Source organism: Oryctolagus cuniculus, chromosome 1 (assembly GCF_051225735.1).
Source record: "Oryctolagus cuniculus isolate XC-2025 breed Fujian yellow rabbit chromosome 1, ASM5122573v1, whole genome shotgun sequence".
Taxonomy (NCBI): domain Eukaryota; kingdom Metazoa; phylum Chordata; class Mammalia; order Lagomorpha; family Leporidae; genus Oryctolagus; species Oryctolagus cuniculus.
In genome coordinates this window covers 110,404,295-110,417,942 of record NC_142867.1, presented here as the reverse complement: position 1 = coordinate 110,417,942, position 13,648 = coordinate 110,404,295, and the positions used below count along the sequence as shown (strand labels likewise).

Genomic DNA, 13,648 nt, shown 5'->3' with positions numbered 1-13,648 from the left:
GCAGGCGGAGTCGGTGAGCCCGGCAGCTTTATTGGTTCGGGGCGCCGCGCAGCTGCCCCATCATGTCGGCCAGCATGCGGTTGCACAGAGCGGCGTAGGGGTTGAGCAGCACCAGCTGGCGCCGCGCGAAGGGGCTGCCCAGCCGCGCCGCCCGCTCGAAGTCCCCGCGGGCGTCGTCGTCCCGGCCCTGCAGTCGCGCCAGCAGCCCACGCTGCACGAAGCCCTGGCGGGCGGCGCGGCCCCGGCCGCCGCTCAGCGCCAAGGCGCGCTCCAGGTCGTCCAGGGCGCCTGCGGGAGAGGCCGGGCGGGCGGGGTCAGCGGCGCGCGGGGATGCCCGGTGCCCGGTCCCCCGCGCCTCCGCGGCTAAGCCCGGCGCCGCAGGCCGTGCGGGTCCCTGAGGCGCCGAGCCGGGCCATTTGCACGCGCGGGTTTGCCCATGGAGGTGCGGGCCGTGGTTCCCCTTTCACGGATGCAGACTGGGCTGCACAGCCGCTTAGAGGCGGAGCTGGGACCAAAGGTCAGGCCTCGCCGCGCTCCGCTGACTGTCCACCACGAACACACCGAGACACGCACGTTGCGGGAAAGACCCTGCCCCGCTGCCCCTGCAGGTGGCGGCAGGCCATTCCCCTTAATAGTTATGCTTTTACTGTGTTCCACGTGACTCATCCTGAATCTCAGTTAACCAGGTTATACGTAGGGCTGGGGCACAGCGGGTTAAGCCGCTGCTTGGGTCGCCAGTAGCCTCTATGGGCACTGGTCCTGCCTGCCCCTCTTCCGATCCAGCTGCCTGCCAATGCGCCTAGGAAAGCAGGAGAGGATGAACCAAGGGCTTGTGACCCTGCACCCACGTGGAAACTCTGGTGGTGTTCCTGACTCTGATTAAGGCCATCCGGGGAGCTGAAACGGCAGATGAAAGATCTCTCACTCCAACTCTGCCTTTCAAATAAATAAGTAATTTTTTTAAAATTATGCTTAGCTGCACAGTCCTTGCAAATGCAGTAAAGTCAGCTTTTCATTCTTTTCCTTTTCAGGGTTTTTTTTTTTTTCCCCCCTTCCATGCCTTAGAAGTTCTCTGTTCCCTATGGTCTGCACTGATGGCCTCTCCTCATTCTTCCATTGTCTCCTGGATCTTCCGTGTTTCCTGTACAGTACTTGAGGTGGGCCTCTGCGGAGGTCTTCAGTAAGATCCCCGACAGCTTCCTCCCTGTCTTCGCCTCAGTTCACTTCCGGTCTGGATCCCTTGGGGCGCTCCAGCACCATCCTGGAGCAAGGCCGCCTTCCCCCAGCAGGAGCTGTGCTCCCCGCCCCACCCACACTGCCCAGAAGCTCCGGGATTGCTGGACTGGAGGAGCCCAGGGCCTCCCGGAGGAATCACCTTGCTTCTCTACGGGGTTTCAGTCAGCGGCTTGTCCCCGGCTGCCTGGAACAGTGGCGCCTGCAGAAGGGCCTCAGGTCTCCATTATTCCCAGAAAGGAGCGTGAACTCCAGCCTGGAGTCCCACCACCACTGCTAGTCCTACCCATTCTGCTGTTCCCTCCCAGGCTTCTGTGGTAACACCTTGCATCAGCCTGGACTCTGGTCCCCAGCACAGTCCCCTGTGTCTCCGTGTCCCCACTTCAGCCCGAGTGACCTGAGAACAGCAGGTGCAATCCAGCTACTCCTTGTAAAACCCTCGTGATCCCCCATGGTTTCAACAAGACACAGGGCAGTCACGGGCTGGCACTCCCTAGTCTTTCTGCAGGCGTAGCTTGGGCGTCTGTCCACACTGCCTGCTCCAGCCACCCTGCCCCTGTGCCTGCCTTCTGGTCCTCCGCAGACTCTACTTTCTCCTGCTGACCCAGCCAACTCCTCATCCTTCCAAACCTGCCTTTCAGGGACAGGGCCCCTGCTGACCCCTCTCAAGCCTGCTACGCCGCTGTCCCAGTGCCCGCTCTGCCCGCTGGCCTGCCACCTGCTGCCTGAGCTCCCCACGCCCCCAAGCCCAGCCCCCCTCCCCCCGGTCTCTGGGCAGTGCCCTCTGGGAACCCCTTCTGCAGGAGCTCCGGGCTTCACCGCTGCTCACCTGCCACGTCTCCTTGGAGTCGCCGGGCCTGGGCTCGGTTGTTGTAGGCTGAGGCTCGCTCAGGCAGCAGGTGGATGGCTTGGTCAAACCTCTCCAGGGCTGTGCCCAGGTCCCCAGCCTCGGCTGCCATCACCCCCTGCAGCTCCAGGGCCTTGGACTGCTCCAGCTGTGCTTGAGGGAAACCTCTGTCTGCCCAGAGGGGACAGGTGCGATCAGGACCAAGAAGAAAACGCATCTCAGGGCGACCTGAGCCAAGGCTGTCTGGGTGTGGGTCACAGAAGGGGTCAGTTGCAGTTTGGGGAGCTGAGGTCATCATGGTTGGGAGCTGGCATTGCCCGAGTTCCAAAGAAACCTGGGGGCAGGTCTTGGTTGGCCCCCGATTCATTGCCAAGGGGCTCCCATCCCCAGTTCCTTAACTTGTAGTTTAAGCACTCAAGGTCGCACAGCCCCTAAGTTGCAGAGCTTGGGTTTGAACACAGGTCTGTGGCTCTTTAGCTTGTTTCACTCTCCTACTTGTCCTACACAAAGCTTCTGCCCAACACGTGGGAGACCCAGAAGAAGCTCCTGGCTTTGGCCTGACCCAGCCTCAACCATTGGCGGCCATTTGGGGAGTGAGCCAGCAGATGGAAGATCTCTCTCTCTCTCTCTCTGCACTCTACCTCTCAAATAAATAAATAAACAAAATATTAAAGGGGGGGCACTGTGACCGCCCTGACCAGAGCCTAAGGATCAGCTCGGATCTACCCCTGAGCCTTTCAGCCTAAAGTCCCCATAAAGCTTGGGCTTCCTAACCAGAAACAAAGGGCATCAAAACTCCATGAGGGGGCCGGCGCCGTGGCTCACTAGGCTAATCCTCCGCCTAGCAGCGCTGGCACACCGGGTTCTAGTCCCAGTCGGGGCACCGGATTCTGTCCTGGTTGCCCCTCTTCCAGGCTAGCTCTCTGCTGTGGCCAGGAGTGCAGTGGAGGATGGCCCAGGTGCTTGGGTCCTGCACCCCATGGGAGACCAGGAAAAGCACCTGGCTCCTGCCATCGGATCAGCGCGGTGCGCAGGCGGCAGCGCGCCAGCCGTGGCGGCCATTGGAGGGTGAACCAATGGCAAAGGAAGACCTTTTTCTCTGTCTCTCTCTCTGTCATTGTCTACTCTCCTGTCAAAAACAAAACAAACAAAAAAACACCTCCATGAGGGGCAGTGGAAAAGCCAGTGAGCCAAGTCCGCTCAGTGCGTGGCAGATGCGTCTGCCCGCATGCCCGCTCAGCCACCCCCTGCCCTGTTTCCATCGGCCGTTCTGCAGGGGGTCATGTTCTCTGTTACAGCAGAGGTATTAGCACAGTCCATGGAGCAGGCCGGACAGACTGGCGGTCTTTGTCACATCCTTGTCACCAGGCATACTAAGGATCAGCCGAGCCCTCAGGTTCCAAGCTCAGCCGTAATCCCGGGGTCATGGAACAAGCTCTGTGTGCACTAGCCCATGTGCAGAGCCACTGTCCAAGGCCAAATGCTCACCTTCATCGGCTTCCTCCTCCTCTGCGTCTTCTTCCGGGTCCAACCCCACAACATCTCCAAACGGGGTGTTGGGGTTGAAGATGGCCTGCAGCACGGCGCGATCATTCGGAGTCGCCATGGTGCTCAACTCCAAACTCCCAGGAGGGGAGAGAAGCCGGGCTGGGGCGGAGCCGGCAGCAGGCAGCAGGCAGCAGGCAGCCGCTTTCCTGGGACAACCTCTTTGTGGCTTGAGCTCAACCCCTCCGGCCTGGGGTCAGCGACCCTGGCTAGGCAGAATATTTACAGTTCTTTCCCCACTGCCCTCCTTTCCCAACACAGAACAAACAAATCCGCTCCAGCCTTAAGGTGGGGCAGAGCACAGCGCGCTGCGGCCTGTCACCCAGCCGGAATGATTTGGTTTGATTATGCATTAAGTATTCACAGTTGAGAACACTAAACTCGTTAGGTCCTGGGCATCCGTCTCCAGTGGGTAAGGGGACAGAATGCGGCTAGAACAGCCAGCCTGGAGTTACCATCTTAAAAGAATGGGAAGGTGCTTGAGTAACCAGGCCACAGGCCACGCCCCCCCCAAGCCAAAAGGAAGCTCAACCTTGTGCAGCAATAAACTTGACATGTTTATTAATTAAACTATCACTTAAATAAAAAAAAGTGCATAGAAAATAAACATGTTTAAAAACTCCTTTTTTTTACAAGTATGTACACGTTTACTTTTACATTCAGTCTTTCGTAGAGAGCTTTCAGCATTATTATTTTTTGAACTATTAAAGTATTCTCCTTCGTCCCTGTCACAGGGAGTTAACACTGATGGACTTTAGACACATTTGCCCTTTTTTTTTTTTCTCTTTTTCTCTAACCAGAAGCTTGGAAGAACACAAGGAAAAAAATAACAAAACAAAAGATCTGTTATACATGATAAAGTTGTCAAGAAATGTCTTATTTCTAGAAAAGAAGCTTGTCATCTGTTGAGCTCTTGAAACGATTATTCAGCTACCTGTGTTTACTAAAGAGACTGGTAAAGTTCAAGGAAAGAAACAGCACGAGTCTGTTTTCTTGGTTGAGAGACAGAACTAGAGTTACCTCAGAGCAGGACACCAGGAAAGCACAGAACACAACTGTCCCCTAAGTGCAGGTGGAAACCCCGACATTCATGGCAGAAACAGAAACAAGGATACAGGTACCGACTGGCAACATTCAAGGGCAGAAAAAAATCCAGGTGACACCATTTCTGCATCTCTCTCTGGTCCCGGGGACGGCCTCGCTTCCCATCCCCCTGTGGTCTGAGTCCCCCGTCTCGGGGACCAGAGGAAGGCTAGCCTGACATTTTCCTGCCGCTACTAGCAACTGGAACACAATCCTTATCTATAGTGTTAAGAGAATTAGAAGCCATGGACTGAACTAGGCTTTGTTACATGGTACATTACTATATTAGTTCCTATATATATCATATTTATATTTATTTGAAAACCAAAACAAACAGAAAAGGTTGCAAGTTTTCAGAGTGAGAGACTTGACTGGTATCAGAACCATCTGCTCAATACCCTTGTATTGCTTTAAAATGAAGGGAATGAAACACAGAATGACACCCAGCCCTTTGCGATGACCCGCTTTTCCTTTAAAACAAAAACAAGGACAACTTGATCTCGATTAAAAAGAAAAATCCCAAATCAAACTTAAAAGTTAACATCTGACAAGGTTTTGACCTTTAGTATTTTCAGATATTTGATTGAACGCCAGTCCTTTAGAAAGATACATTCATTAAAAGATTTTTTTTTTGTTTTTCGTGTGTTGTTGCATTTTTTCTTTTTTTTTCTTTTTTTGTTTTTGTTTGTTTGTTTGTTTTTGAATCAAGGTTGCTGCATGGTGCTCACTGCATTGGCCGGGGGTGAGACGGAGGTGAGCAGGGTGGTGGACTGGGTCCCGGCCAAGGAGTCTTGGTTGAGAACTTCTAGCTGCCAAGGCTTCCCCCTTAACTCTTGTTATTGGTCTAAAAACAGGAGGGGCTGTGCTGGGGTGGTGGGCAGCCACGGAGGGAGCCAAGGGACCGGGTTCCGGCCGAAGGGGCGGCGGCGCCACGCAGCTCTTCTGGTCACGCAGTTGTCACTGGCCACCAGGAAATGCAGCCACAACAGGTTCTAGCAGCAAAGCGAACGTGAGCTGGCTCTCACTGAGAACTGACCAGGTTTGCAGCTGTTACTCCTTAGGGATCTGGGATGCCCCTTGGGGGATTCTTGGGAACGACCCACCGCGATTCCTCCGTCTGCACTTTTGTGCGGGGATTCCTCGGTCACTTTCCAAACAGACTCAGACACGTTCTGGAGACAGCTACGCCATCCTTGCCTTCTTCCCCTCTGCGGGGGGAAGCCTTAGCTCATCCCCCAAGTTGCTGGCAGGTGTGCTGAAATTTTTGGCAATGGACTCAAGGCTGAGCTGAAAGAGCAATTTCTCATTTCTGTGGTTGATGGTCGGGGGTGGAAAGGCAAGGCAAACCAGCTGCTGCTGGCAGGAGAAGGACAGATGTGGTTCCTCCCCTGTCCTCGGGGTTCGGGGTTGGAGGAAGAGAACGAGGGGGGGCTCACAGTACAGCGCGGCCTAGGAGGGCAGTCACTAGGTCTATTTAGCTGAGTTCCCCCCACCCCTGACTGGCCTTGGGTCTTTCTCAAGGTGAATTCATGACCCATCAGTGCATTAATCGTTTCAGTAACAAACGCAGCTTAAGTTTTTTTTTTCTTTAAAAAAAATAGGAATACAAGGATTTACAAAAAAACCTCACACAGTGCAATAATAAAGGAAAGCAGACACGAGTGGAGCCCCTCGGGCCACTGCGTCTTGTTCACGGGCAACAGGACGGGGAGGGGAGGTCTGGGTCGAGTGCTTTCCCCAGTCCCCTGCTGGCACTTCTCCATGGTGACGAGGAAGCCTCTGCCATCCTGGCCACAGTGCTGGGCTCCCTGCATGACAGTGGACACAGTGACAATGTTCCAGCAAAGCCACCAGGCGAAAGTTCTTAAGGTCACAGAAGCAAAGGAGCCCAGGATGGAAGGCACAGCAGAGCCACGAGTCCTGGGGGCAGAGAGTGCTGGGCCGAGTCGTATTGCTTTGCTAGACTTCCCTAGGCATGACTTCCCGCGGCGAGGAAAGGGCGCCCCACCCTCTCCTTGGACTACACTGCTCTGAGCCCTGTGGCGGAGGCGGAGGCAGATCTGCTTTATCGTGAGTGGTCAGACTGTGCTTCAGTTTCAACGGGCTGCCCCAAAGAGGGCACGCGGGGATCAGCGGGTGCTTTGCAGGAAGGAGGGCGTGGTGGGCGGAGGGGACGGAAAGGAGGCGACCTAAAGAGGCAGATGGCGATGGAGGCTGGCAGGTGCCGTCCACGGGGCGGCTGCAGACTCTGCCGGAGGAGAGCTGAGGAAGGTGCGCATCACCTCCCGCCGCTCTGGGGCCGAGCAGGAGAGGAGGGAGACAGTTCTGGGAGGAGGAGGAGGAGGAGAGGGAGGAGGAGCAGGAAGTGCTGTAGCCGGGTCCTATACTGCAGCCTTGGGAGGAGCCTCCACGGGGAAGGAGGGGAGTGGCCCAGTGCAGCTGGGTGGCCTTCCTTCTCCGTGTATTGTCAAAGAGCGGACGGGCACAGACTAGCTACACGTGAAACGACGGAGAGGACACCTTCCAGGGGGAGGGGTCGGGCAGGGAAACCAGACTTTGTGTGTACAGCTGAGTATTTTCTCTAACTTCATCCTATGAAAATAAAAAATTATTAAAAACCGATCTTCTTTTAAATTAGGATAATACCGCGGTTTTAAAAAATAGCCTTGTCATAAGTGCTTCTCCCTATGAAGTGCTTCTCATAGAAAAATATACAAAATATATTTACATTTATAAAACCTTAAATAGTAAACTGTAAACAGAACAGAGTAAAATCCAATGACTTAATTTAACAGGTTCAGGACACTGTCTCGGGGGAAGGGAGAGAAGAAACGTTTGCTGCTGTTCTGACCGCGTCCCAGGGAGTCACCAGGGCAGTAGTGTCATGGAATTGACTTTATCCATGGATCGCGCACAGGCGGCAGAGTCCCCTCCACACAGGGTGGTCTAGTCCCCAAGTTTAGGGCCTTGAAATCAGATTAGTGTTCTGCCTTCAACCGGACACTGACCGTTTATGAATGGAGTCTTCCTATGTCTTGGCAAGGGGCAAAGAAAGGAACCTGGCCTAGGAACGGGGCCCAGGGCGCATCCCGGTGGTGATATTCTGGGTGTGGCATGATTCAAATCCTATTTAAATAATCTTTTTCTTCTTCTAAAAAAAATCATGCTACATATACTTCCCCAGAACTCTCACAGGAGCTTCACGGACATGACTCCAAATTCTGTCTGGTTATGGCCACTGGCTCCTGTCCACCTCCCCACCTGGAGTGCTCCCAAGGTCAGGGGACTTTCTGACGGCACATCCTATGCCCAGCAGGCAGTGCCCTTGAGCAGGGAGCCCACCCCCTACCGCCCAGAAAGAAGAATGGGAAAGCAGTGGGATGGAGGACAGGGCAGAGGAAGGAGGCCGAGTGAAGGGAGGACCGAGAGAGGGCAGCGGCTCCTACTGTCAGGGAGAGGATTGGCTGAGACAAGGCGCTGGGGTGACACTCCCCCTTACAGCCCAGGGCTCAGTATTTGCAAAGGAATTGGCAACAACCCCAAGACAGCCTTTGGACACCAGAGGTGCTGGGAATTCTGCTTCCCAACCACGTGGAGGAGGGCAGGGAAAACCGCCAGAGCTTCTCTGCTTGCTCCCAGGCGGCCCAGGGCGGCGCCTGGCTGGCGGCCCAGCAGGCGTCCAACAGAGCCTAGCCCCCTGCAGCGCGGGAAAGGGCTGAGGCGAGGCTAGCCATTTCTCTCCGGGGAGAGCGTGGGCCCAGGCTCCCCACGTAACTACCCCTCCCTAGGCTCCTCCCAGGCGAGTCTGCTCAGGACCCCATCTCCCAGAGGGGCCCCAGGAGAAGGCTGATCGTGGATCTTTTCTTCGACACCTCCTCTCTCTCCAGGACTGCCAGCTCTCGTACAGCGCGACTATGGGGCGGCAGGGCGCTCAGGCCCCTCGGTGGTGCCCACTCAGTCCATCCTGGAGCTCCTCGCTGCCGTGGCTGGCTGTAGGTCCTGGCGCTCTGGCGCCGGGGGCCGGAGCAGCCTCAGTTGAGGAACTTGCGGCATTTCTTGGCGCCACAGTTGCAGGGCAGCTTGTTGCTGGCGTCCTCAATGGGGAACTTGTAGTCGTAGGTGAGCTCCTCCCCTCGGTAGATCTTGCGCATGGCGAAGATGACAATGTGCTTCTGCCCGTCGATGTTGATGACCCGAGAGTAGCAGTTGGGCTCGCACGAGTGGTTGATGAAGCGGGCAGCGTTTCCGTGCATGGTGGCGTCCACCACCTCCGAGTCGTCGATGCGGAACATGTAGCAGCCGATGCCCTGCACAGAAACAAGAACTGGTTACTTCTCAGAGCCCAGGCCTAGTGAGCCCGAGTCCCAGCCTCCTCCTGATGTCACCTCTGACCACGGGTGAACACAGTTTCTTCCAGTAAAACCTCCAGGTGTCTCCCAATTCCCATCTCTCAGGACGTCTCCATGAGGAATGCCCAGAGTACAAGCACTAGACTGTAGTTCCTTAATGGCTCTGCAGGAAAGAGACACCTAAAACATGGGAGCTGTGCACTTCCGATCCTGGGAATCACTCAGACAAACCTTCCAAGGGCATCTTTGTGTACTAATCCTCCGACTGGATTCCAGACTTTCACTGGTCCCATTAAAAATGTCAAAGAGGTGAAAATGTAAAAAAAAAGCCAGGAAGTCTTTGCATCGATGCACAGGCTATTTCTTTCGGATCTGGGACTCATACTGAGGGTTGATGGCCCCTTTCTACAGCGAACAGAAGAGCTGGGAGGGCGGCAGTGGGAGGCCCACCTTGCTGTCGTAATACTTCTCTCGCTTGTCGGTCTGGATGGAGCGGATGACGTTGCCGGCATACTCAATCACCATCTCTCCTGCATCAATGTTTCTCTTACAGAAAAGCCCGCGGCCGTGAATGGGAGACCTGGGACGTAAAGACGGAAGCGGGATGAGGCATAAACTTGGCAAGTGCAACTGTGTGAATACAGAATAAGTGACACATTCCCCAAGTCTGCTGTTTTCCCAGATGGACAGACTACTGAGGGGAAAAAAAATTTGGACACACCTGGCTTGTATATATTCATTGTTCTAACAAATGGCCAAAGACAGAAGATTTCTTCCCTCTGTAGCTCACAAGAATTACCAATATTTAATGTTTACTTGTTCAACATAAGGAGTTGGAAGAGTCCCGAGATATCAGGTTTAAGGAGTAACTTCTATAAAAACCTGAGTGACTGACGGAGGTCACTCCAGCATATGGTTCCATATTATTTTGGAAATGCATTAACTTTCTAGAATTCTTTCTAGAATTTTAGCCATACCTGTAGACACCAACCGCTTCCTTAGAAGTCTTTTTTAAGTGCCGGAAACGCATGGGCATTGGCAGATCCATGCTAGTTGCCCTCCTAAGAGACGAAACATAGTATTGATGAATTCCATTCAGGAAATAAAGCTTTGAGTCTTGGATTGAAGGCTTCCAGGGAATATGAATACACTCTTTGTTCAATTCCAATCATAACAAGTGCCTTATACAGTGAGGCCCATTTTAAAAAGTTTTATTCATTAATTATTACTTATTTGAGAGGCAGTGACAGAGAAATGGGAATACACAGAGAAAGAGAGAGAGAGATCTTCTATCTGCTAGTCCACTCCCAAGCTAGGAACCAAGAATTCAACCCGGGTCTCCACACGGACAACAGGGACCCAAGGACTTAGGCCATCATCTGCTACCTCCCAGGCACAATAGGAGGAAGTTGGATTGCAAGTGGAGGTGGAGCTTGGCCCCAGGCATCCCAAACAGTGGCTTAACTTGCTGCTGTGCCACGATGCCTGCTGCACGGCCCAGTTTTTCTTTTCTTTTCTTTCATTTTTTTTTTTTTAAGATTTATTTGTTTATTTGAAAGTTAGAGTTACACAGAGAGAGGCAGAGAAAAAGAGAGAGAGAGAGAGGTCTTCCATCTGCTGGTTCACACCCCAATTAGCCACAACGGCTGGAGTAGCGCTGATCCGAAGCCAGGAGCCAGGAGCTTCCTCCGGGTCTCCCACGCGGGTGCAGGGTCCCATGGACTTAGGCCACCCTCTACTGCCTTCCCAGGCCATAGCAGAGAGCTGGATTGGAAGCGGAGCAGCCAGGTCTTGAGCTGGCGCCCATATGGGATGCCGGTGCTTCAGGCCAGGGCGTTAACCCATTGCGCCACAGCACTGGCCCCACGGCCCAGTTTTAATATGCGAATTTACCTGTCTAGTGCTCTCTGCCTGTGATGACTCTGGTGGATGCCCAAAGCCCACAGACTATTAAAGAAAATATGCATTTTCCAGTTACTTGAACTTTTCCTCTCTAACTTCTATTCCTCTCTTTACCAGCTGGCCACTGCTGCTTACTTAGACTGTATGTTGGTCTTGCAAAGTGTTAGGAAAGCCTGGTTCAGGAGGAAATGGTCCCACCCACGGCAGACTCACCGGGCTGACTTCAGCTGCACTTCCTCCTCTTCCTCATCATTGGGGTTGTATTCAGGAGGCTGCCGATGTTTGGAAGCCAGGAAGTTAAACATGTCAAATGCTGACTTCCTGGAGCCAAAAGATTAAAACCCATTTAGCGAAATGCTTTAAGGCAGTAAAGAATGATGGCATTAGCATTAGAAATCTCAATGGTTATGTGGGAAAATAACTGTAACATTAAATAATAAAACCAGAGCCCCGAACTCCTTACAGAAAAGAATGCAACTTGCCTCAGGTGGACTTCAGCCCTGGCTGAGCCATGAGGGTTCAAGGGAGGTTCATTGGCCTCCTCTGGTTTGTGGAAACGGAATTTGTAATTCCGACAGTGCTTGGCACCAGAGAGCTGCTCAATCAGGAACACAACTGCATCGTGGAGAATCCCCAGCATCCTCAAACCATTGACACCTGTGGGAGCAAAGGCACCTGGGTAGTGAGGCGTGGCCGCCAGCGGGGAGTGGCGCAGTGCTGCGCTTCAGCATCAACAGCAGCTGCCTCGAGGGGGTGGGACTCCTGCTGCTCCACGGTGGTGGTGGCGGCTTGTCCATATTTTAAGTTTTTGTTTGTCTTGGCTAATTTTTTTGTTAAAGGAGAAAAGTTGCAATTAGATGCCGAGTTTTTGTTTCATTTAGAGAATTTCTAAGAGTTAATTTGGTTTCAATGGCAAACAGTAAGGTTAAGTCTTTACATAGGCAACATTCTTAGGAGCATAACTTCTGGTACAATCAGAACACTAAAGTCTTAACATCAGTCTACAATGCAAGAGCTGAAGCTACGTAAGGCAATAGCAGTAACTTTTTTTTCTAAAGAACAGTGATTTTTCTCCAAGAATTTTTCTACACTGTTGTGGATTCTTGGGTAGAAAAACACTGCAAAACATAGGAATTTTCACGTACATTCTCTCGGTTCATCTCAATATGCAGGCTGAATGTTCTACATTCACTGAAGGGCTGACAGTGAGATGAGGTATTGTGTTGCTAACAGGAAGGCAAAGCTCACAAAGCTGAGCTCACAGCACCCACCCCAGGGCTCCTGTGTTTACGGAATTTCCGTTCCATGGAAGAGACAGACTAAGCCAGCACAACAAAGGCATTCCCACTTGGGACTGTTTCCTCTGCAGGGGGAACTTCCGCTCTAGGTCTGTACACGAGGCTTCTTCTCACCATCACTCAAGTCGAAGCTCCGATGTCATGGCATCAGGAGGCTCCTCTTCTGGACTGCCTCGTCTAAAAGAGGTTCCCCGCCATGAACAACCTACCATTATCACTCTCTGTGTCACTTCCCCGTGTTACCTTCCTCATAATACCCATATGAACACAAGGGTGCGTGGGCAAGGACAAGGAAGCACTGGAGATGGACACTGACCCGCTTTGGACTGGGGAACAGGGAGGTCGTTGTCATGAACCTCCAACATCCCTTCCATCCCAGATCAGTCTCAGCCATTCCTGGGGATTCTGGTCCCCTTGCTGGTGACTAGCTTAAAACGGACATGGGGCTTCATCTGGTCTACGATATGTGAGGCGTCCAATTGTGCCTGATAAAAGCCCTGCCTGTTCTCTGAACAACGCGGTGGCAGAATGTGACCCTGGGGAGTATGGCAGCCATTTGCTATTAGCTTGAACGTGAAGCTATCTCCTGGAGAACAGAGGGAAAAGAGGGAAAGAATTCAGGTCTTTGAGGACACTGAGAATTCCCACATAAATCAATCCAGGTGTCTGTCCTACCTCTGGACTTCCTGTCATGCTAAATGATGAATTATCTCACTGTTTAAACCTGTTAAGCTTGGGGTTTCTGTAGACACAGGGGAGAATTTCAGTCAAAAGCACTAAAGAAAAGAGGTGATGTTGAGCAGGGTCTAGAAAGGAATTCAGGATTCTGAGAGAAGACACAGTTCCTGTGTGAACCACGGGATGCTAATGTGGACACACGTGTGAAATAAGCGAAGATGCTTACTCGGCGGTGCACGTGAAAAATTCACCTTTCTTCTTCTGAACCCAGAGATCTCAGTTCATATCTGTGGGCTGCACTTTAGGACTTGGATCTGGAATAATAAATAGTGCGCTGCAGCTGCAGAAAAAGCAATCTTGAGGAAAGTGGTGAGCGCTGGGGCCAGATAGATGAAGTCAGGCTAAATATGATCTGGTCCTGGAAAAAGATCCACCTACTGGAAACCTCAGAGATGCAGGGTCCAGTCTGCTTCTACTCAGTGATTACATCCTGAGTGCTTTGTTATTTTGAAAGGCAGACAGAGGGAGAGACGGAGACACACACACACACAGAGAAAGAGAGGGAGGGAGGTATCTTCCATCCACTGATTCACTCCCAAAATGCCCACAAAGGCCAGGTTGTGCCAGGCTAAATCCAGAAGCCAGGAACTCAAGCTCAGTCTTCCACACAGGTGGCAGGGATCCAAGTATTTAAGCCATCATTTGCTGCCTCC

The 13,648-nt window shown here is 52.7% G+C and overlaps 2 protein-coding genes across 11 annotated transcripts in view; both read right to left on the bottom strand.

Moving 5' to 3' along the window:
- Positions 1-9: 9 nt before the first annotated feature.
- LOC100356669 (tetratricopeptide repeat protein 36) lies at positions 10-3,813 on the bottom strand. The gene is made up of 3 exons (XM_070079151.2): positions 3,569-3,813; positions 2,063-2,251; positions 10-288 (listed from the first exon to the last, which is right to left on the bottom strand). The coding sequence occupies exons 1-3, from the start codon at positions 3,684-3,686 to the stop codon at positions 29-31; spliced, it is 567 nt and encodes a 188-aa protein (XP_069935252.1). The 5' UTR covers positions 3,687-3,813; the 3' UTR covers positions 10-28.
- Positions 3,814-4,161: 348 nt separating this feature from the next.
- KMT2A (lysine methyltransferase 2A) overlaps positions 4,162-13,648 on the bottom strand; it is an 89,820-nt gene continuing 80,333 nt past the window's right edge. For all 10 annotated transcript variants that reach the window (XM_089334591.1, XM_070078962.2, XM_070078977.2 and 7 more), the window contains 5 exons: positions 11,438-11,616; positions 11,173-11,276; positions 10,035-10,118; positions 9,508-9,637; positions 4,162-9,015 (listed from right to left, as the gene is read on the bottom strand). In XM_089334591.1, the coding sequence (XP_089190717.1) occupies positions 8,740-9,015; positions 9,508-9,637; positions 10,035-10,118; positions 11,173-11,276; positions 11,438-11,616 (773 nt within the window). In that variant the 3' untranslated portion in view covers positions 4,162-8,739. The remainder of the gene's footprint in view (positions 9,016-9,507; positions 9,638-10,034; positions 10,119-11,172; positions 11,277-11,437; positions 11,617-13,648) is intronic.